The sequence below is a fragment of the Girardinichthys multiradiatus genome, chromosome 18, assembly GCF_021462225.1.
Source record: "Girardinichthys multiradiatus isolate DD_20200921_A chromosome 18, DD_fGirMul_XY1, whole genome shotgun sequence".
NCBI lineage: Eukaryota > Metazoa > Chordata > Actinopteri > Cyprinodontiformes > Goodeidae > Girardinichthys > Girardinichthys multiradiatus.
The window spans coordinates 7,521,701-7,542,133 of NC_061810.1; the positions used below are offsets into that span (position 1 = coordinate 7,521,701).

The 20,433-nt window shown below is 42.4% G+C and overlaps 1 protein-coding gene across 7 annotated transcripts in view; it reads left to right on the forward strand.

Annotated features, from left to right (window-relative positions):
• Positions 1-528: 528 nt before the first annotated feature.
• The window catches only part of pax3b (paired box 3b), a 29,807-nt gene continuing 9,902 nt past the window's right edge, over positions 529-20,433 (forward strand). For 3 of the 7 annotated variants that reach the window (XM_047392520.1, XM_047392524.1, XM_047392521.1), the window contains exons 1-7: positions 529-959; positions 1,401-1,636; positions 1,777-1,906; positions 2,231-2,374; positions 15,550-15,749; positions 16,405-16,570; positions 17,724-17,950. In XM_047392520.1, the coding sequence (XP_047248476.1) occupies positions 875-959; positions 1,401-1,636; positions 1,777-1,906; positions 2,231-2,374; positions 15,550-15,749; positions 16,405-16,570; positions 17,724-17,950 (1,188 nt within the window). In that variant the 5' untranslated portion in view covers positions 529-874. The remainder of the gene's footprint in view (positions 960-1,400; positions 1,637-1,776; positions 1,907-2,230; positions 2,375-15,549; positions 15,750-16,404; positions 16,571-17,723; positions 17,951-20,433) is intronic. The other 4 variants (XM_047392525.1, XM_047392523.1, XM_047392526.1 and 1 more) reach the window with 3 other exon arrangements.

Genomic DNA, 20,433 nt, shown 5'->3' on the forward strand with positions numbered 1-20,433 from the left:
TAAATTCCTCACTTTGACCATATATAAAGTATCAATAGCTCGGAAGCAAAATATAAATATATATATATATTTGTAAAGGACCACGCTCTGTCAATGTTTGTTTATATATTTTACTACATTTAACCAGCATACAATAGAAATTCACAACAGCTAAACTGGATGGGAAATGACGCCAATGATATTTAAAAATATGATTTTCATTGAATATATTTACGTCAATCATTTCTGAATCTGTTCACCCAACATTTTACTTAATCCAAGCCTAACGTTTTTAGTGCTTTAATAAGTGAACTTTATTCAGTGGTTCCATCACAGATTTGTGCTCTGAGAATTTTCGCCCCTGTCCTGTTCAAGCGCAACTATGACTGCGTTTTTGACAGGACAAAAAAGTTTTAGACCTCAGCCAATCATCGCGTCCCACTGCCTATCGTTGGTACCCGCTCAGCCAATCACAGCTGTGAGCGCTGAAAAGGCAGGAGACAACCTCCGCTACTTTTGACTGTCCGCTCTCACTTCGAACCGGCGTCAGCAAACAACAACAAGATCCCCGCTGCCGGTACCTCGCCTTGATTATCGTGTTCTTTAAAAACACAAAGCGAAGCGCAAAGAAACATACGCCCTTCAAATCCCTTAAAACCCGTTTCCTCCTCTTTTTTGACGTCAGCTTTTGACTCACCAGGGTGCTGTGGATGTCCCGGGATACTCCAGTGCTTAGCTGTAGCCCGGAGCGCGGCTAAACCCTACCGAGGCTTACCGGTGCTATCTTTCTCACAAGGACGGAGACTTTTTTCCGTTTACCAACCAGGTCTTCGCCCCGGGTGGACCCTCTCCGGGAAAGGAGAAGGTTGGTGCTGTCGGTGGGGGTGGTGGAGGTATGACTGCGTTGGCGGGGCCAGTACCCAGGATGATGCGACCCACGCTGGCCCAGAACTACCCCCGCAGCGGCTTCCCACTGGAAGGTAAAGCACGTCAAAATGTCGGTTTTTGTCGTCTGAAGAAACTGGACTTTCAGAACTCTCTAGTGAAAAGTCACAGACCTGAACCTTGTGCCTAAGTGGTTACATAAAGACTAAAACAATGACTTCAATTCACAGAAACGTGTCTGTTTAAGTGGATTGTTTACTTCTTAGTTCATCCTTTTTTATTTGTTATAACTCTGGTAACCTTTTGTGTCCCGCACGCTGAAGCCTGTTTACCTTGTCTAACAGTTGGCTTTACTCAGGGCTTACATAACAGACATTTCTACAGGCTAGTGAAACATATTTATGGTTCTTACTGCAGGTGCTACATATGGAAGCAGTTTCCTATTCTAAATAAATGCCGTTTTATTAATGATCCCGTAGATCCAGACTCTTTGCTGATAGGTTTTCCCCCCATGTTTTTTGTACTAAAATCCACAGTGTCTACCCCGCTGGGTCAAGGCCGAGTCAATCAGCTCGGAGGGGTTTTCATCAACGGCAGACCTTTGCCCAACCACATCCGACACAAGATCGTGGAGATGGCCCACCACGGGGTCAGGCCATGCGTCATCTCCCGACAGCTCCGGGTCTCCCACGGCTGCGTGTCCAAAATCTTGTGCCGGTACCAGGAGACGGGCTCTATCAGACCCGGAGCCATCGGAGGCAGCAAACCCAAGGTAATTTGAATTTACATCCAATCCAACGAGGCCAAACCTGGCATGTTGTTATGCGTTCATGCATAATAATGACCTGTTGATTGAGTCCAACGGATTGCTTGTTCGATAAGTAAATAAAACAACTTTTCCTTTGTTAAAAGCAGGGAACAACGCCGGACGTCGAGAGGAGAATAGAGGAATACAAGCGGGAAAACCCGGGTATGTTTAGCTGGGAGATTCGGGATAAATTACTGAAGGATGGGATATGTGACCGCAACAACGTTCCTTCAGGTAAAAAAGGAAAGAAAGGATTTGACGTAATTTTTGGCAGATTTTTAAAAGTGATAGTTTACATTTTTTCTTTAGTTTTTTTTGAGTTTTTTTTTTTTTTTTTTTTTACAATTTGAAACTTTTTCCATTTGTTTCAAAACAATGACCAAAATAAAACAATATAAAATAAAATTATTTTATTTACATAAATATATTCACATTTAAGATAATCCTGCAGCAGAATAAATCATCTTGTCAGCACGATTATAAGCTTTTACATATTTTAGAATAATGTTTGTCTTCATGGTGACAGCATCCATTTGTTTGAACCCTCCACTTTCGCAGTGAGCTCCATCAGTCGCATCATGAGGACGAAGTTCGGGGGGAAAGGCGTGGAAGAGGAAGATGAAGATGAGATCGAGAAGAAGGAGCTGGAGGACAACGACAGAAGGGCCAAACACAGCATTGAGGGCATCTTAGGAGACAGATGTGAGTTTACTCCTTGAGTTTATATTTGCTGCAGGGTGGGACTTCAGCCTGCCTACGGTTGTGCTCAGTTGGGTTGTGATGATGTGAAAGTACATTTTAAAATGACAAACATTTGTTTACATTTGTTTTGCAATTTGATCTCTGGAGAGAAGTTTTTCTGCAAAATGTTAATGAATTTGTTTCATTCTTCTTTACAAGTTCACCACATTTAGCAGTAAGGTTAAAAGAGAAAACCTAACTAGTAAAAACTGTACTTTAACGCCGCTGGATGTTGGTGGAGAGTCTGGGTCGTCCTTTGTTGCGAATTCTTTATCGACCATTTTTCTCCGCTAATGTTTTTCCCATGAGGCCCTATACCGTAAATCAACCAGCAGGTGATGGCTCTGTGCGGGAAGGAGAAGAGTGTGTGTGACTGTCTCTGTCTATGTGTGTGTGTGTGAGAGAGTGTGTTGAGCAGTGGTTTAAAAGCAGTAAATGAATGGCCTTTACAGTAAGCCCGCATAGCCTTTCAGCCTGTGTTCTATAATATTCTAGTAAACCCATCAAACATTTAATTCCTTCATTCATTATTAAAACGCATCACACTGCTCTGGATTGCTGTGCTTATATAGTTTGAGCCGTATATTACAGTTCAAATCGATTTATATGAGGGCTGAAAACTGCTGCAAGTAGTGGAAAAAATCTTAAAGGCAGAACGTTTTGCACAACAGGACATTTTTGCTGGATTTTTAGCCAATCTAAGTTTTCATGAGGGGTAAAAATGAAAAAGGTAAGTCATCAGAGATTCTGCACACAGAACGTTTTGTTGAAAACTACCATAATTTCTCGATATCCATCAAATCTCACAGAGAGAATGGTCGTTACAGATGTGTTAGAGCTTATGATATTTTGGACTCACTTAAAGTTAGCTACATTAGGCCAAATTAGGCTGTTTGAAATGTCATCACCTTTTTCATGCTTGGAGTACTTGAGTGTAAATATGGGTTGCACGACGGCTCCTGCAACTTCCATATTATTTTACAGTCCTGCAAACATACATCTTTTACCATGTAGACCTGAGTGTGACTGGCAGGGGGAGGAACGCTGTTAGGGTAATGAGTCTGTCGTTGAAAGTAATTTAACTCGGTTTAACCCGCTGCAACTAATGTAACGTTCAGCCCTGCCAAATGTAAACGAAGTCGCGACAATATAAAATGACTTTGGAGGGTATCAACTATTAGCAATTATAATTATTGAAATAGTAATGTTCAATAATGGTTAAAGTTTGGTCATATAGTGTGTGCAGAACAGTCAAGCTGCTATGTTTATGTGGGTTTTGTTATGAATATATCCACTTAGTACAAGTTAACTATCATCAGTCTTGTTGTTGAAAACGTTTTTATGTTGCTAAATGCGCTAAAGTTAGCATGAAGTGCAAAGAATTATATTTTATAATCTATTTAAATAGTTTATTTTTTTTTTTACCGATAATTGTGTGTTTATTGCACAAACAATCGTCCGTTTTAAAAAAAACTAAATTATGCTAATTAATTAGAATTCAGTTAGTTTATTGTGTAACTAGATTTTGTAAATTTTCACTCAGAAATATTGCTGGAAATGTTTCCAAATAACATAAGTGCAATGATCTCACAAGTTTGTCGGTTAAAGAAAACATGATTGCTTATACAACAAACTTTTGACATTTAAGCTGAGAGGTTTCTGGCGCAGTTAGCCATCCCTGCCAACGACACGGTGTCTATCGTCCCCCAAAATATTGATCTGTTGGTGCATATTGATGTGTTCAAGGCGCCAAATGTCAACATTTAACCCGCTATTTCCCCGCGAGCCGCCGCCCGCTCCAGCGTCAGTAGGGGAGGAGAGATAAAGGTCCTCGGTTCGAAGAGACAAAATGTCCCCCAGATGAGTTGATCAAACATTTGTTCAACGGTCTCCATATCCCCACAAAGACACGCCTCGCGCGCACAACAGGACGCTCGCGGATGAACTTGGGAGACAAAGGCTCGCGAGTCCATTTGAGGCTCACGCTTGGGCTGCGCGCGGACAAAAGGCCAGCTTGGAAACAGCTTTGGCTAAAGAAGAAGAAGAAGGCGACCTGTTTAAAATTCAGCCAGAGGAATAGAAAGGGAAAAGAAGAGTTTCACAGAGAGAGAGAGAGAGGTGGAGGAAAAAAAAAAAAAAAAAACAACCGACGAAAGACATTATGAGGCCGGAATGAAGGATGAATTATTCAGGGAGCGCCCCGGCGGCCCCGCACGACTCGGAGGGCCTGATCACCGGCTATTTTCACTAACAAAATGTTTTTTTTCTTGGTTCGCTTCAAGAAGCCCAATGCCATTCAGTTAGACAGTCTTCTCAAAGTCACCTACTGCTTGAGGATGCGCGTTCACTCCCTAAAACAGGGCCGCGCATGAAAATCCCAGCTGGTGCCATTGGTCACAAAGCCTGGACAAGAATCAGGCTGTTCTGTCCAGCTGGCAAATAAACTAACTTTAAGTGTAGTTCATTCATTTTCTGACGTCAATAAAACCGTATGAAATAAAGTCATTGCAGTGCTATACAATTGAAAAAAACAATATTGCTCTGGCTTTTCATAAAGCCTGTAATTGCAGTTTTAGCCATTTTAAAACTTTAACTGGTCCTCCAGACAAAGAGGACTTCTCCGCCTTGAAAGAGCAGCCCGATGTAACTCGTGATCTATCATTGATCCTTTGATGATGCCCCGGCCGTGCCCTCTCAAACATTAATAATGTCCTCTAAATGATGTCGATATTGTGCCATGTCTCGTTTTAATGACGGGGAGGGGAGGGAGGGTAGGGGTATTACCGAGTGTTTTCGGTGAATAGGGACCAATGTTCTCCCGGGAAGAACCCCAGTCTGGCCCGCAGCGCAGTATCACAATGGGGGCCCCGGGCAGTCCGTCCTGCACTGCATGCGCACAGCTCCGAAAACTCAGCCATTTGCCCTCCCCTCTCCTCCCCACCGCTCATTTCGCCCTCCACCCCCACTTGCTCTCCTAAATCTCTTCAAGCAGATTAAATCAACGCTTTTATTTCATTGCACTTTCATCTGGAGAGCAACACCGCCTTTCTCCCTAAGTTTCCTACGCTCTCCGTGTGTCTCTCGCAGCCTGCGGCGCAAAGCTACGTCCTCCACGGCGCACAAAGCAAAGTCACTCTAGTTCGTAAAGCAAGCTTATTAGGGCGTGTATTGTCAATTTTGCGGGTTAATTATGCATATGTTTTGTTTCACTGGGCCTGATTTTACATCGGGAGCTGAAACTGTTTACTTTGGAACAAGTAGCCTATTATCTCCTCAGTTGATAACCACCATCTTCTCCGCTTAGGGCAATGGAAATACCAGCTGTCTGTATTTAAGGATACACAGTGGCCTAAATAGTCATAAGAATGTGTAAACATGACGTCTGAAAGTCACTTGTTGATTTTTTTTTTTAAATTATGAACAGTACTTTTCTGTACAAAGTTTTTGTTAATTAAATTCAAAAATGTCTAAATAATAAAAAAGTGCCAAACGTTTGCTTTTAAACTCAAATAATAAAAATGTATTCAATTTCAACGTCTTACAGATTTGTTTCCAAAGTCAAACAGAAAGACTTTAGTGCTCAAAAACCTGTACACTGCTTCATTTTTAGCTTTATTTGACAGCAATGTAGGCCCTTTTCTGGGCCCTGGCAAACTGCTACCATGGTAATTAACCCTAAAGACAAAGTTAATGATTAAAACAGACATGGTGTACTTGCCTCCACCCTCCTCCTGCCTCACATATTCACAGTGTGCTTTAAGAGTCCATACTTAGGTGAAATTAGCCAGATAATACAGAGGAGCCTTGTTGAGGGCCAATACATTTACATTTAGCCTGGGCATTTGTGCACACACACATGTCCACACATTCCACTCTGCAATGCAAACAGTCAAATGGATAACTTTATTTTGGTGAAAGAGGATCCTGGAAAGGGCTAATTGAATAAGCCAAGGATCTTTGAAAAACCTCTACCATGGTGAGCGCAGTCATCATGTCATAATTAGGTTTATTGAGGCGCATTCCTTCAATCTGCCTCCATTCTGCTGGGCTCATTGTATCCACAACCCCAGGCCAATAGCTCAGGGACAAAAGGGAACCATGCACAGACAATACATGAAAGAGCCATAAAGATTTAGCCAGCTTTGTCAAAGAAACAGAGCAAGACTTTGTTTGTGTAAATAATGCGACTGAATGAGGAACTTAGGTTCCTCTGCCACTTGGGGTGTGGGACCTTGAGCTGCAAGTGGTACAAGGGGGGCAAAGCCCACATTGGTGCCATAGCAGAGGGGATGAAATAATATGAAGAACCAGTGGATAAAGAGGAGGAAGGAGCGGACAAGGAAGCAAAAGGGTTTAGAGCCAAGTGAGGGGATTTAGTTTAGGGATGAAAAAGTTTGCAGTAGAAATTTATGCATCAACTCAGTCTGATGTTTATTATTTAAAATGTTGTTCTCAGAAGATCCAAATAGATTTTGTTATATATTGCAAATTAATTATATGCTTACTTTTTTTTAACATATATTGTGACACAGAAATTATCTAAGAAAAAGGGTTTTAGACCCAGCCACAGTGATCAAATTTGAACATAAGAACTGTTGCTAAGCGTTCAGGTGAATTGCTTATGGTTAACACTAACAGGTAAATAGCAAGACTGAAAACAAAATGCATTACATGATCTAACTTTTTATTTAAAATGATAAGGCAATATATTTTTACTGCTGCTGCTAAAATAATAGACCAAACTGAGTATTATAAGGGTATCTATAACATTTATTTATTTCTTACTTTGATTTTGATACAGAAACTAGAACAAATGTAGTACACCTGCTAAATTTTGCACAGAATGTTTTACCTTTTTTTCATTCTGCTCTGTTTAGCAGACATTCAACTCATAGCTTGCCAACCGTAGTCTTAAAACAGTGCTTTTCTTGACTGATGGGCGGCAGTTCTTTAGTTTTGCACATTGTTTTTTGCAAGCAGAAATATTTCTATGAATCTTTATGAATTTGTCATTCTGCTAAATGAAGAAAAGTTGTAGCAGCCTGTCAACAGCCATTTGAACGCCAGTACTCAGCAACAGGTGAAGGAGGGGCGGCATAGCATTACACATTGTTCCGTACAGCCACAGAAAACTGGACCCTCCAACCCCTTCTCTGTCATCTCATTAAAAAGGCTTTAATGGTAATTTTACATATAACTGTATGTAACCATTTGCAAAGAAAAATTTGTACCTTGGAGGTTTTTGGGGACTGAAAAATGTAGTAATGTGATACATTTTAAAGGTTTTTAGGAGTCATGTGGCCATGTTGGAGTTCAGAGAATGTAGTCCTTTTGTTTTTGAACATTTGTCCAGGGGTGCAGGTCAGTGTAGCTGTACTCCAAGTTCCTAAAAAAATTTACTATTTTAAAATGGAATTTGTCAATCAGTCTGCCAACATGTTTGCAATTTTCTGCCTTTAGCTTCTCTACTGTAAAGAATTTTCATTAACTCAAAGTTCATATGTTTGGATTTCAGATTTAAATACTGATGTTACACAAAGTTTATTTGACATTTTTAACCACTTTTCAGATCAAACATTTGTGTAATTGACACAGTTGTCATCCAACGAACTTATATTAAAAATAATGGCCCTGCTTTCTTCGGTGTTGCTGTTTTTGTCAATCAAACGTGACAAAGACAAAAAAATAAATAAGATCTTGATGGATCCTAGAATAGCTATTGACTATTACTGGTCTCAGCTAAATGTCTCGTGAAGAGGGCTCTGTCTGTCCATGGAGCAGATGAATGTGTCACTCAGTGAGTCCCTGGGCACAAGGGCAAAGGGGGGCATGGGGGCCAAGTGGCGAGCACCAAATCACTCTCCTCTACCCTGGGGCTTTCTCTGTCTCGCTGGCCCTCTGCACTCCTCCTTCTCTCGTGAGCTCTTTCTAATAAGGCCTTGCATGATGACTATCCAAGCATGAAAACATAGTTATCTGCAAATGAATGGCTGCTCTATGCTTCATTAAAGCCTCTTTTTGCTTTCACACTCTTATTGTGACCCTCAGATATCAATTCAAAGGGCAATTAATGAATGCACACCAACTTTGAAGTCGGGACGATTTTCTGAAAGGGCGGGGCCCATAGGTTGTGTGTGTGTGTGTGTGTGTAAGCGCGTGTGCGTCTGTAAGGGGGTATTTGAGGGTAAAATTCACAGTAGCGCCCCAGCCTTCACCCGTGATGGACTGATCCACATTGCGTGGCGAGCGAGCCCCAAAGATGGTTTGAAGGGAGCGAAAGAGTGAAAAGGCTCAGCGAAGGTCAAGTAGAATAGCTGGCTTTCGAATAAGGCCCCTCTTTATCTGCTGCAAGTATGCACTATATCCCCAACAGTTGAAGTAAGAGGGGGGTGGGCTGGGGAGAGAGGATGTTGTTAAATCTGGGTGAGTGTGTGTTTGTGTATGTTTCGGAGGAAGTAAAGAAGAATCTCAGTGCATGTGTGTGTTTTGCTCCCATGTATCAGTCTGCCTGTTTGTGAGCTCGATTGTTTTTAACGTGGATCTGCGTGCACGCTAGCTCACCGGGGTCAGGGTTGAGTGTCAGAGTTTGCAGAGGCCAGGGGGCAGTAAACGCAGCATCTACACAGCTGATGGGGGGGACAGGCAGCTGTCAATCATCTGACTGATGAAGCCTGACTTTCTTTCAGAGCTTTGTTAACTAATTAGACTAAAGCCTTCTGTGGGTTTGGTAGAAGGGGGGCTTAAAAAGCATATTTATAAAGTACTCCTCCCATGTGGGAATATCATCTGTGGTAACCCATGTGTGTTGTCTGAAAGAATCATATCTGCATTATTTCTATCTTAACCTGAGTACAAGATGCTGTAAAGAAGAACCTAATCAGTTGGATGTAGTGTTTACAATGACTGTACCACTCTGTGAAACTTGAGTCAGGTGCTTCCTTGTTCAAACAGGGATTTGTTGCCAAACCAGGAGTTTCTTGGTTATGTTTACCATCTGAGACCTGAAGTAAAAACAGTAGGAAAATCCGATTTCCCCTCACCCATGTGAAATGAAAGCGCCATTATGCAGTGCATTGCTCTATTCCAAATATGTTGCTATTCAAGCAAATGCCTGTGCAAGATAGCCCTGCTGTACTAAAGAGGAGCACATGGTCTGTGGAATAAAGAAAAAAAAGGCAAACATCCTTCATGTCAACAAAAAAACAATAAAATGGCAGTCATGGCAAACCTGATTTGTAACATGTTCCCCACTGACTGCTGCTAAAGAACTGCAGGGTCAGCGGGTCCCATTAAGGTCATTCTCCCCCAGTGCTGCACAGGAAACAGGGTTAGAAACACATTTAGCTACAGATGACAGGTAACCACTACCCTCATCGCCAAGCATGTCCTCGCTGACAGCATCGGAGTCTTTAGGACTGTCGTCATGTCAGAACTCCCAGCATAACAAGGCTTTGATTGATGACAGTTTGCCTTTGTGTGAAAGGACATGTACAATGCATTGCAAGTATTCGTACTGAATGAACTTTTTCACGTTTTGTCAGTTTACAACCACAAACTTCAATGTGTTTTATTGAGATTTTATGTTACAAGTCCACGCATCATAGTGAGTAATTATGAAAACGAAGGAAAATGATTGATGGTTTTCAACAGTTTTTACAAGGGAATATCTGAAAAGTGTGGGCTTACTTCAAACGTCTCCACAACTTTCATCCTTGACTGGTCTGCTGTCTTCCTTGGTCTTCATGCCTAATTATTTGCCTTCTGAGGAGGATTTTATTTAAGAGTTTCAAACTTAAGGGGGTGGAATATAAATGCATATCACACTTTTCAGATTTATTTGAGAAACATTTTGAAAACCACAAATCATTTACCTTCTGCTTTACGATTATGGACATTATTTGTGTTGGTCTGGCACATAAAATCCCAAAGTGTTAAAATGTTCGAGAGGTATGGAAACTGTGTTTTCTGCATATTCATCTTCCATGTACAAATCATACAGTCATTAACAGGGCAGCTGTCAATGTAGGAACTTCTTAGCAAGTCAAGTAAGTTAGCCATCCTGCCACCCCTCCTCCCACACACCCACTCACACACAACAATTCTCGTAGACCCACACGCACCATGTTTTTCTTTACCCAGCAGAAAGCGTCACAGATGGGTTCATAAGCTGTCAGCAAAGCCATTATCCAGGCCAGCATCTGCCTGCCTTGACTTCTATGTACTGTTTAATGCAGTCGACCAGTCACTTAGTCCCACAGCTCCTGAATGGAAGCAGCATGGTCGTCTCCGCCCAAATAAATGCTGCGTTTGTCTCTTCTGCCTTTTGTTTTGTGTGTTTTTTGAGAGGAGTAGGTGGAGAGAAGGGAGGGAGATCTGTCAGAAGCTTGATTTACCCTCACTATTAACCAAGACACCCCCCACCACCCCTAACCCCGCTTCCGATAAGTTACCGGTACGTCCAAACCGCGGTGTAAATAAACACACATATGGTCAGTCAATTTCCCCACGGCCCCACAATCATGGGCATGTGTGTACATGCTTGGTGTGTCCTGTCCCAGTCTCAGTGGACATATTTAAGCCTTTGTGTCCCTATTCGACCACCCCCCTTGCCTCTCAGAAATGTGTCAATGCTGAAAGTCTTTCCAATAGATTGTTGCAGCTAAACCCTCGCCTCTGCTTTCTCCTCCTTGTTTTCCTCTCCTCTGGGATGGAGTTGCATGGTGGGAGCCATTTTGGGCTTCCTTGGCTCAGGAGGGGTTGTTTTGGCTCGGAGCCCCTCATACTGTTTGCCTCTCAGGGACTCAGTTTGGTTAAATTAAACAGTTTTCTTTTCTCCTCCAACCCCCACCACCAACCTCCCTTCCACTGCTCCTCTCTTGTTTTGCTGCTCAATGCTCCACAGCTCACCGGGGCCACCTCTCCAGGCCCCCTCGTGCTCAGATAATTTGACCCTTTTAAGGCTCACATTTTCTCATACTTGGATGAGCTGACATGCTCCTTCTCGCTGAGCTGGAGCAGAAATATGTATATATTTACATATAGAGAGAGAAATCAAGTGTTTACAGGCCTGTAAATACAGCATTTAAAGATGTAGGTAGTATATACATGCAGGAAGCCATATAAATAGTAGAGTGGATAATTTGATTGGCCGTGGCTATGTGACCGTGCCAAAGTGATACCATCAGATTTTAAGGATAGCGAGGCAATGATGGCAAACAGACCCATCTAAAACCAATGGTTAGAAAAGCTTTTACCACGGTCTATTTAACTAAACTTCATCCTTTCATTCCCTCTATGCTGGAGTAAGAGGGGTAATGTACTGCTGCTGATTCAACAGTGCATTCCATCATCAATGTGGTTAAAGATCACTCTCACAGCGATATAAGTAGGGAGAGTTAATTGACGGCAGACGCCTCAGGGCTGATAAGATTGTTGTAGCCCTGAAGTGCGTGCAGAATGAGTTGAAAGCTGTTGCGTTGTGTAAGACATGTTTGGAGTACTGCACTCGTTGTGTCTTTGTCCCTTTAAACCTAGTTGTAAAGAAGCTTTTGGGTTGATTAGGTAGCCTCCTCACAACCTGCAACTCTTCATTACACCTTGTTTTGATGTGTGCTGTATTTTAAGCAAAACAGATGCATACAGAGGTAATCATACCTCATGAATGTTTTATATTTTTGTACGCTATAGCCACCATTTTTATTGTACTTCAAAATGAATTTATGTGAGATACCAATACAACATGATGCATAATTGTGAAGTGAAAGAAAAAGTAATGCATGGTTTTTATTTTATTTTTTTAACAAATTAAAATCTGAAGTGTGCTGAGCATTTGTATTCAGCCCAATGTGTGATGGAAAACTAGTCATTCACAGCACCCTGAAGGCACCACCTCTTCAGTGAAACATGATGGTGGCAGCATCATTCTGTGGGGATACTTCTCTACAGCAGGGGCAGGGAAGCTGGTCAGAGTTCATGGGAAAATGGATGGAGGTGAATACACTGCAATCCTAGGAAAAAACGGCAAAAGACTTGAAACCTCCAAGCAGGACAATGACCCTTAATATACATCCAGAGCTACAATGGAAAAGTTTAGATAAATGCATATTTATGTGGCAGATTGGATCAGCCAAAGTATAGATCTAATTTCTTCCTATTTGAGAATTTGTGACAAAACTTGAACGCAGATGTTGACAGTTGCACAAAATTCTAGTCTTCATAGCTGGTACAGACATACCCCAAAAAACATTATTTTTATTTTTGCATATTATTTTTCACTGTGTTTGTGGAAACAGCATAAACCTTGCGTCAGGTTCTGTGTATTTGGTGTTTTTTTGGAAAACACAAAATTTTGGTCTTTTGCGTATTTTTGTTTGGTAAAAAAAAAAAAAAATGTGAAAAGTTATTGTTTGTTCTGTATGGACTTAAGTTTTTTTATGGCATTTATGAAAAAAAAGGAAAAAATATGTAAATTTTATTTCTATTTCAGGGTTATAGCTGCAATTGAAGCAAAAGTTGTTCCTAGGGAACAAAATCTCATTAAAAAGCATTGGAGTTTGTGGGCATAATGTGACAAAACAAGGAAAACTCAAGGGGCATTAATACACATTTAAGTAAACAAATACTGATTTTTTTTAAAACCCTGTAAATATTTGAAACTTTTAAAGAAAATACACAAAGTATAGCTTCTCCCTGTTTGGTGTCTAAATTCTGAGAAGAACCTAGAAGCTGTGGGAGTGCAACCTCGACTAAAAGCAACACAGATGCCCTAACAGACTATCCTCATGGGTACATTTACAACCATAACAACAGCCTGTCTTACTCCCACTTCCCAACTCCCCCCTTCAGGTGCTCTTACAGTTCCCTTTGCAAGCAGAGCATTTTCTTTTTTTTTTTTGTCTTTTAGGGCAGTAAGGCGGGGGTTTCAATGCTCCCGGCTATGCCCCCATCTACCCCACCCCATTCCCCAAGCCCTCTTTTCGAAGCCTCTTTATGTCCCCCCCCCCACCCCCCCAACACCCCACCCCCCCCACCAACACCTCCCAAGCTCCCCCATGGGGCAGGTGACAGGCCTCCACTGTGAAGGGCTGAGGGAGCCATGACGGATTCCACAGATGGAGCGTGGAAATCGGCGGCAAAGACCTCAGCCCTGTGGAGCAACAAAGAGCCCGAGAGTCGGAGAGAGAAATATGGGTGGAAAAGAGGGAGATTGGGTGGGGTGGGGGGGTACAAAGACAGGGTGACATGGAGGGGGAGAAAAAGGGAGGAGAAGGTGGTGCCTGTTTAAGGAGGTTTGTGCGCCAAAGCACATAAAGTGTTTCTTTGGCGAATGTGCCACCGTTCCGAGTGAATGCATGAGTAATCTGTTTTCTGTTCGTTTCGCTGTATTTGTTGCGTCTGGTGCTCGGCTTCCTGTTGGAGATTGTTATAAATTCATCTCAGTCTTTGGATTATGTAGTATCTTTACCTGATGTAGCACTCCAAAGTCAAGTTACATGAAACTAATGAGCCTGCTTTGGTTCTCTGTGAAGGACTTTATCACTTCTTGTCTCCTAAGACTTGAGAGGTGCCACTCTGTCGCTTCTTTTGAAAAGTTCTTGAAACCCCGGTAGCAGTCATAACCAATGGGTAATTCCAAAGTGATTAAGGATTTTCCTGGGCCGCCTCAGCTTTCCCAAGACCCAAATCCCTGTGAAATGCTGAGGAACGTGCATGCTGGGGTGGGATTCGGGGGGAGGAGGAGGAGTAGGACAGGGTGGACATTCCTTGCGGCCTTCCTCTATGCAAGAGCTGGAGGGGGAGGCTACAAAAGGCCTCATCTCTTGTTTTTTAGTCGTCCTGTCCAAAACTCCACACCCCAAATTCCTTCCTCACCATCTAAAGCACAAAGCTCAGTCACTCAGAAGTCAGAGAAAATGTGGCCCCACACATCTGAGGTTTTACAGGCGCTCTGTGATGACCACATCTGAAAAAGTCTCAGAAACAGCTGATGCCATGGAGGTGAAACTCTAAACCACAGCGGCGATTTTAAACTGTCTTTTCTTTGCACCTGTTGCTCATTTGTTCCTCCTGTTAAAATGCCAAGATGTACATGCAGCACAACAAACCTAAAACCACAACAACAACATCCAGCAGGAGGCCTAAGTCAATGTCTCAATTTTGCACCACAGCCCCACCCTCTGAAAATATTTTACTTATTGCCTGCTCACGCTTGAAAGTTTCTTTACCAATTTGCTCCTAATGCAAGTTAAGTTGACTCCCACAGCTTTTGGTGTTGTGAGGAGAAAATCGCCGAAGAGAGGATCAGTTTCACATGAGGGGCCCTGAGCTATTTGGATTCTCTTGTATTTTATTGTTGCTTCCAAGGGGGGAACTAATACAGTGTTGCACACAAAACTTCCCCTGTGCTGAGGGGGAGTTAATTAAGTGTAACACAAAAAGTAGGCGCTTTGGCCACGGTGTGCTAAGAACGAAGCCTCTGGAGTGTTTGAAGTAGTTAAAAACCAAGCTTCTGGATTATGGAGAAGAGTTCACAATAGTGTTAATATAGATCTGAGGCAGAAATGAAAAGAAATAAAACACAAAAGCTGCCAAGATTGATTACATCACCAAGCCTCAGTTAGTATGAAGGTAAAACTGCATCTGATAAAACGTTATTAACCAAAACTTCCTATTGCGGTTTAGAAGTTGAAAACGTTTTTAGTTTGGTCAAAAAAAGTATAAACTGTTATTCTGGGAAGTCTGGGAAGATAGAGTGGATAATCATCCATCCATCCATCCATCCATCCATCCATGAGCTGCGAGAAAAAAAGAGCATAGAAAACAGGCATGGTACAAGCAGGCAAACAGTACAACCCAGCAGAGAACAACAACAGAGAGCTTTAAATGGGTAATGAAAGAGTTACAGGCTGTGGACTAATGAGACAGGGCAGGTTAGCACAAATTGGATTACACTTTCCTAACTGCAAAAAAGAACAATGTTAAAGCACACCTAGGTTTTAGAGTTGTTATTTTTAGAGAATGTTTGATGAACCTGCAGAGGAACACTAAATGTGACACTACTTCAGAAACCACTGCCTTCTGCTTGTTGAACATCTGATACTTGTAAAATAACCCCTCCTTTCTTCGCTCCTGAGCAGCGAGTCACTCAGACGAAGGTTCGGATGTGGAGTCGGAGCCCGATCTGCCCCTGAAGAGGAAACAGCGCCGCAGTCGGACCACCTTCACAGCTGAGCAGCTGGAGGAGCTTGAGAGGGCCTTCGAGAGAACCCACTATCCAGACATCTACACCAGGGAGGAGCTCGCTCAGAGGGCCAAGCTCACTGAAGCCAGGGTGCAGGTAGGAGCTTTTTCCAACTGTTCCTTAGCAAAAAATACATTTGTATGACACATTTAAACTCAAATGTCATTTAAATCATATGAATAATTCTAGTATAATCCCGATGGTTGCTAATATACTGTTTCTCCACCTTAAAACACCAGCATACACTTGATACAGTTGATGGCAGGCACCCCTCCTACACACACATTCAGACATAGTCAGTGTGGCTTTATTCACTCTGTCAGCAGTTAAGGACAACCTGCTTCATTCAGTCACATTAAATCATATCCAGGTTCTTGTCTTGTCAGGGGCCCAGGTCTCAATCTGGGGTCCAATCTGGACCTTCCTATTTATGATCTAGGGTCCAGCAAATTCTCCTCCATGGACTCCATATGGGAAATATAAACTGACCCAGCAGGATCCATGTCCATATGGGCTCAGCATGTCAGTCAGTGCAACCAGCCATGATACACACATAGGGGCACTTTCTCTTTCACACAATCTACCACTTTCTCTTTCAACTACTCACTCTCAGACCAACAAGAAAGCATTACACACTCTCCTATCTGTGTGTATATGTGCAATAATACATATAGAGAACACAACATTAGGATTTCTACCTTCCAGCAAATAAAACTCTTATAGAACTGAAATAACTGCCTATCCTTTGCAGGTGTGGTTCAGCAACAGGCGAGCAAGGTGGAGGAAGCAAGCTGGAGCCAATCAGCTGATGGCATTTAACCACCTGATCCCGGGCGGATTCCCCCCCACAGCCATGTCCAGCATCCCAGCGTACCAGCTCTCTGACAGCACCTACTCCCCGTCATCTATAGCACAAGGTAGTGGACAGATATCAACAGTCACAGTGCTTTTTCATTTTTGTGAAAATATTCATACTCCTTGAACTTTTCTCACAATTTGTGATTGTGATAGACCAGTACAAGAGTAAAGAAATGGTTACATGGTTTTTACATTTTATTTTTTTTTTTACAAATGAAAACTAGAACTTATTAGAATCACATTTTGCTTCAGTTGCAGCTGCAGGTCCTTTGAGGAAAGTCTCTCTGTTGCACATTTAGAGATGGAAACCTTTTACCTCTTCTTTTTTGCGAGATTGCAAAAGCTCAGGCAGGTGAAGATGAAGAGCATTTGTGAACATCAATATTAAATTATTACCACAGATTCACTTGGGTTTAGGTCTGGGCTTTGACTATGCCGTTCTATCAAATAAACATGCATTGTTCTAAAAACATTTCATTTTAACCAAAGTTGTATGTTTGGAGTCAATGTCCTGCTAGAAGCTGAACGTTTTGAGATTTTACCAGATGTTCCTGCAAGATTCCTCTGTATTTCTCTGCATCCATCTTCCCACGAACTCTGTCCCTGCTGAAGGAAAGCATCAACGCAGCATGATGCTGCCTTTTCAGTGTAGGAATGGTGTGTTTTCACAGCACATTATTTTATATATGATGTACCAGCTGAAATAAACTGAAATGATTGTTTATTAAAACATTTGAAATACAAATCTCTCAGCACGCTAGGTCGCACTGACTGGTTTGGTTAAGATTTTGCTCTAGCAGCTCTTAAGCAGAAACATCTACACGTCTCTCTGAAAAGTATCTTTAGGTTCTGGTTCCAGCAGAATTTCCTGTAGCAGCGTCAACATTGCTATGTCCATCAATGTGACAGAGACATGGGGAAACAGGAAAGTCCCTCAGATGTGTCTGCTGTGTGGTGGTACCAGACGGCAGCACAGCTGGGGAGAACTTTTCCTTTTTAATATCCTTTAGGCTCCTGACTAATCTCACAGACCCTGTGGCAGTCTGGGTAACTACAAACTATTCTGAAGAGCGGCTGCAGCTTCATCACATTGCATCAGCTTTATTTGATTTTAAAGTTATGGAATTTTTTTATTTCATCTGCTCTGTTTTAATTGGCGAGACAGACAAGAAGGCTTTTAGTGTTCTAACTTCATCCGTTTACTTTTTGTAGTGTCGGAGGCTCCCAGCACGGTGCACCGTCCCCAGCCCCTGCCTCCTTCCTCAGGCCATCAGGCCTCCGGTGGCGGAGGGCAAGGAGACGGAGGCTCTGCCTACTGCCTCGCCTCCGGACGCCACTCATTCTCAGGCTACTCGGACAGCTTTGTGAGCCCTGGAGGGCCGACAAATCCTATGAGCTCCGCAATAGGAAATGGGCTCTCTCCACAGGTGAGACAACAGGTACAAACATATGTGTGAGCTGCTTCATGTCTCCACACAAAACTGTTGTGCTCCATAGTTTCAAAGCAGGATCTGAAGGTGAAAGGTGCCTTGTAGCTTCCTTCTAATGGGGAGATGTACAAATAATCCACACACCAACATACAAGTTAGCAGAATAAGACCTGAACTCAGTGAAGCATCAGCACTTCCCTGTGGAGGACAAATGTGCGATGACTCTAGCAGGACAGAGGACAAATCACTGTGTGACAAATGAGAAGTGAAAAGACAATTACAGTCAATTATCCAGCCATGAAGTCTGAAGGTCTCTGCACCTAAACGACGGGTGCAGCAGAGGAGGCAGAGGGGCTGGGACCATAACAGGCAGAAAATGAGATTTCAGCTCGGCGCGGTCTGACTCCATACAGTCCGAGGACAGAGACACACTCGTGCAGTTTGGCTCAGTTACAGGGTCACGCGTACACATTGTGGGGATAATTGATCATCTCCATTATATTCCAAGGATCAGTTAAGGATTTTGCAACATCTTGAACACAAATATTACACGACATGGTTGAGCGGCATAGCTTAGAAAGCTTTTCCGCAACAGACTACCATTATTTTTGTTATTTTATTTTTAATACAGGCGAAAAGACAAACAAATTCTGTTCAAACATGAGGCCATCCTATTTTTTTCCATTGTCTTATGATGATGTGAGCGCTCCTGTATGCTTAGAAAATAATCTACTCTGCCTTGGAAAAGTATTTATACCCCTTGACCTTTGCTATATGTTCTCACATTACAACTTTAATGTATTTTTTGGGGGATTTTATGTGACAGACCTAAACAAAGTAGTGCTTAACTGTGAAGTGGAAAGAAAAATAATACGGGTTAAATTCTGCAAAGTGTGACTTGTATTTATATTCAGCCCCATCAGAGCTATTACACTGTAGAACCATATTTCGCTGCCATTACATACCTTAAGTGTTTTAGGGTTTGTAATTGGTGCGGGGGATGCTTTTTTTCAGTAGAATGGAAGCGGGGAAAAATGGATTGAGGTAAATTGGAAGAAAAGCTATTAGAGACTGCAAAAACAAAGATGTGTTGAGCTGATTGAGACAACTGCAGCTGTAGTTGCAGCAAAAGGATCATTTTCCTTCCACTTCACAGTTATACTCTATTTTGTTGAGGTCTATTACACAAAATAAAATGGATCAAGTATGTGGTTGTAACGTGATAAAAGTTCAAGGGGTATGAATACTTTAGGAGGGCACCGTAAGAGCTGGAACAACACTGTTGTAAAGGGACAAACAGCTGAACACATTTTGCAGCCCCAAGGGAACTTTCTCCTGATTGCGTTCTTGGAATGTTTGCCTCGGTATTCTTCCTCGTGAAAGCAGAAGTTCTAATTTATTTGTATATGTTTTGTACAGCAAAGAAGGAATATCCTGTCTCAGATAATCCCCCTACCATCCCGACATTCTTCCCTGCTAAGCTGTGCCGATTTAGGCCGCCGGCAACGGCAGCGCTCCAGAATGAAACACCCTGAAAACTGGAAGAGAGAGGCTCCCGTGTAGAGAGGCATGATGGGTAGGGATTCAGTTAAAAATAGATAACGGGAAGGGCACCACAAATGGACCCATCCTTTCAAATGGCACTTATTCCTGCTGGCTTTCTGTTTAGACCAATCCCTCAAACTTGGTTAATTTTTAAGGAAAATGTTACCAGGCATGAGGAGGAAACACAACTCCGCTCTCAAAATCAACATAGACTCCTCAACTCACCTCCCCTGCTAGGGAAATGATTTAAGCAGGACCATGTGTGTGTGTGGATGTTGAATAATGTGTCACTTAGAGGGCTGAGAGGACGCAAAAAGCAGCGTACCTGCTTCTCATTAGATCAGCCACAAAAGCCTGGAGGCCTTTGCTCCGTTAGGGAAAGGTGGGATATTTTACATTTAGAGGTAGCAGAGTCAGTTAGAGACACTTGCAACAAGACAGGGTTGGTCTCTTGTCCTTAATCATGGTACACCAAGCACCCTAATGAGGGACAGGTAGATTCAATATGTGACTGGATTATTGGGGGTGTTCCCGGTCTGTTTTGAAGCAGCTGAAATGCTTTGACCCACGGCTATTTTCCGTCCTTTGCCGGCCAAGGACTGTTCCCTCAAATTTGATTATCTGCTTGCTAATAAAGACCAGGTCAAGAGCTAAAGGATTTCTTCAAACTGCAAATCTATTCATTGTTTAACCGAGCCCGGCTCACACAGAGCCTTTCTTTGCTTTATCTCTCCTAGCATAAGTCACTATCGTGCGCCATTGCATTTTGGAGCAGCGTCAAAAAGGAATTTCAGAATAAGTGGAGCCATGGATCACAGACAAATTGTTTAATTCCTCCTCTCTGGTGCTATCTCTGTCTGGAACCGGCTCACTACGAGTCTTTTGATGTCCGTGGCAAGCAGGGGGATTTCCTTTGTGTCTGAGTGCTTTGATAAGTACACACTGTC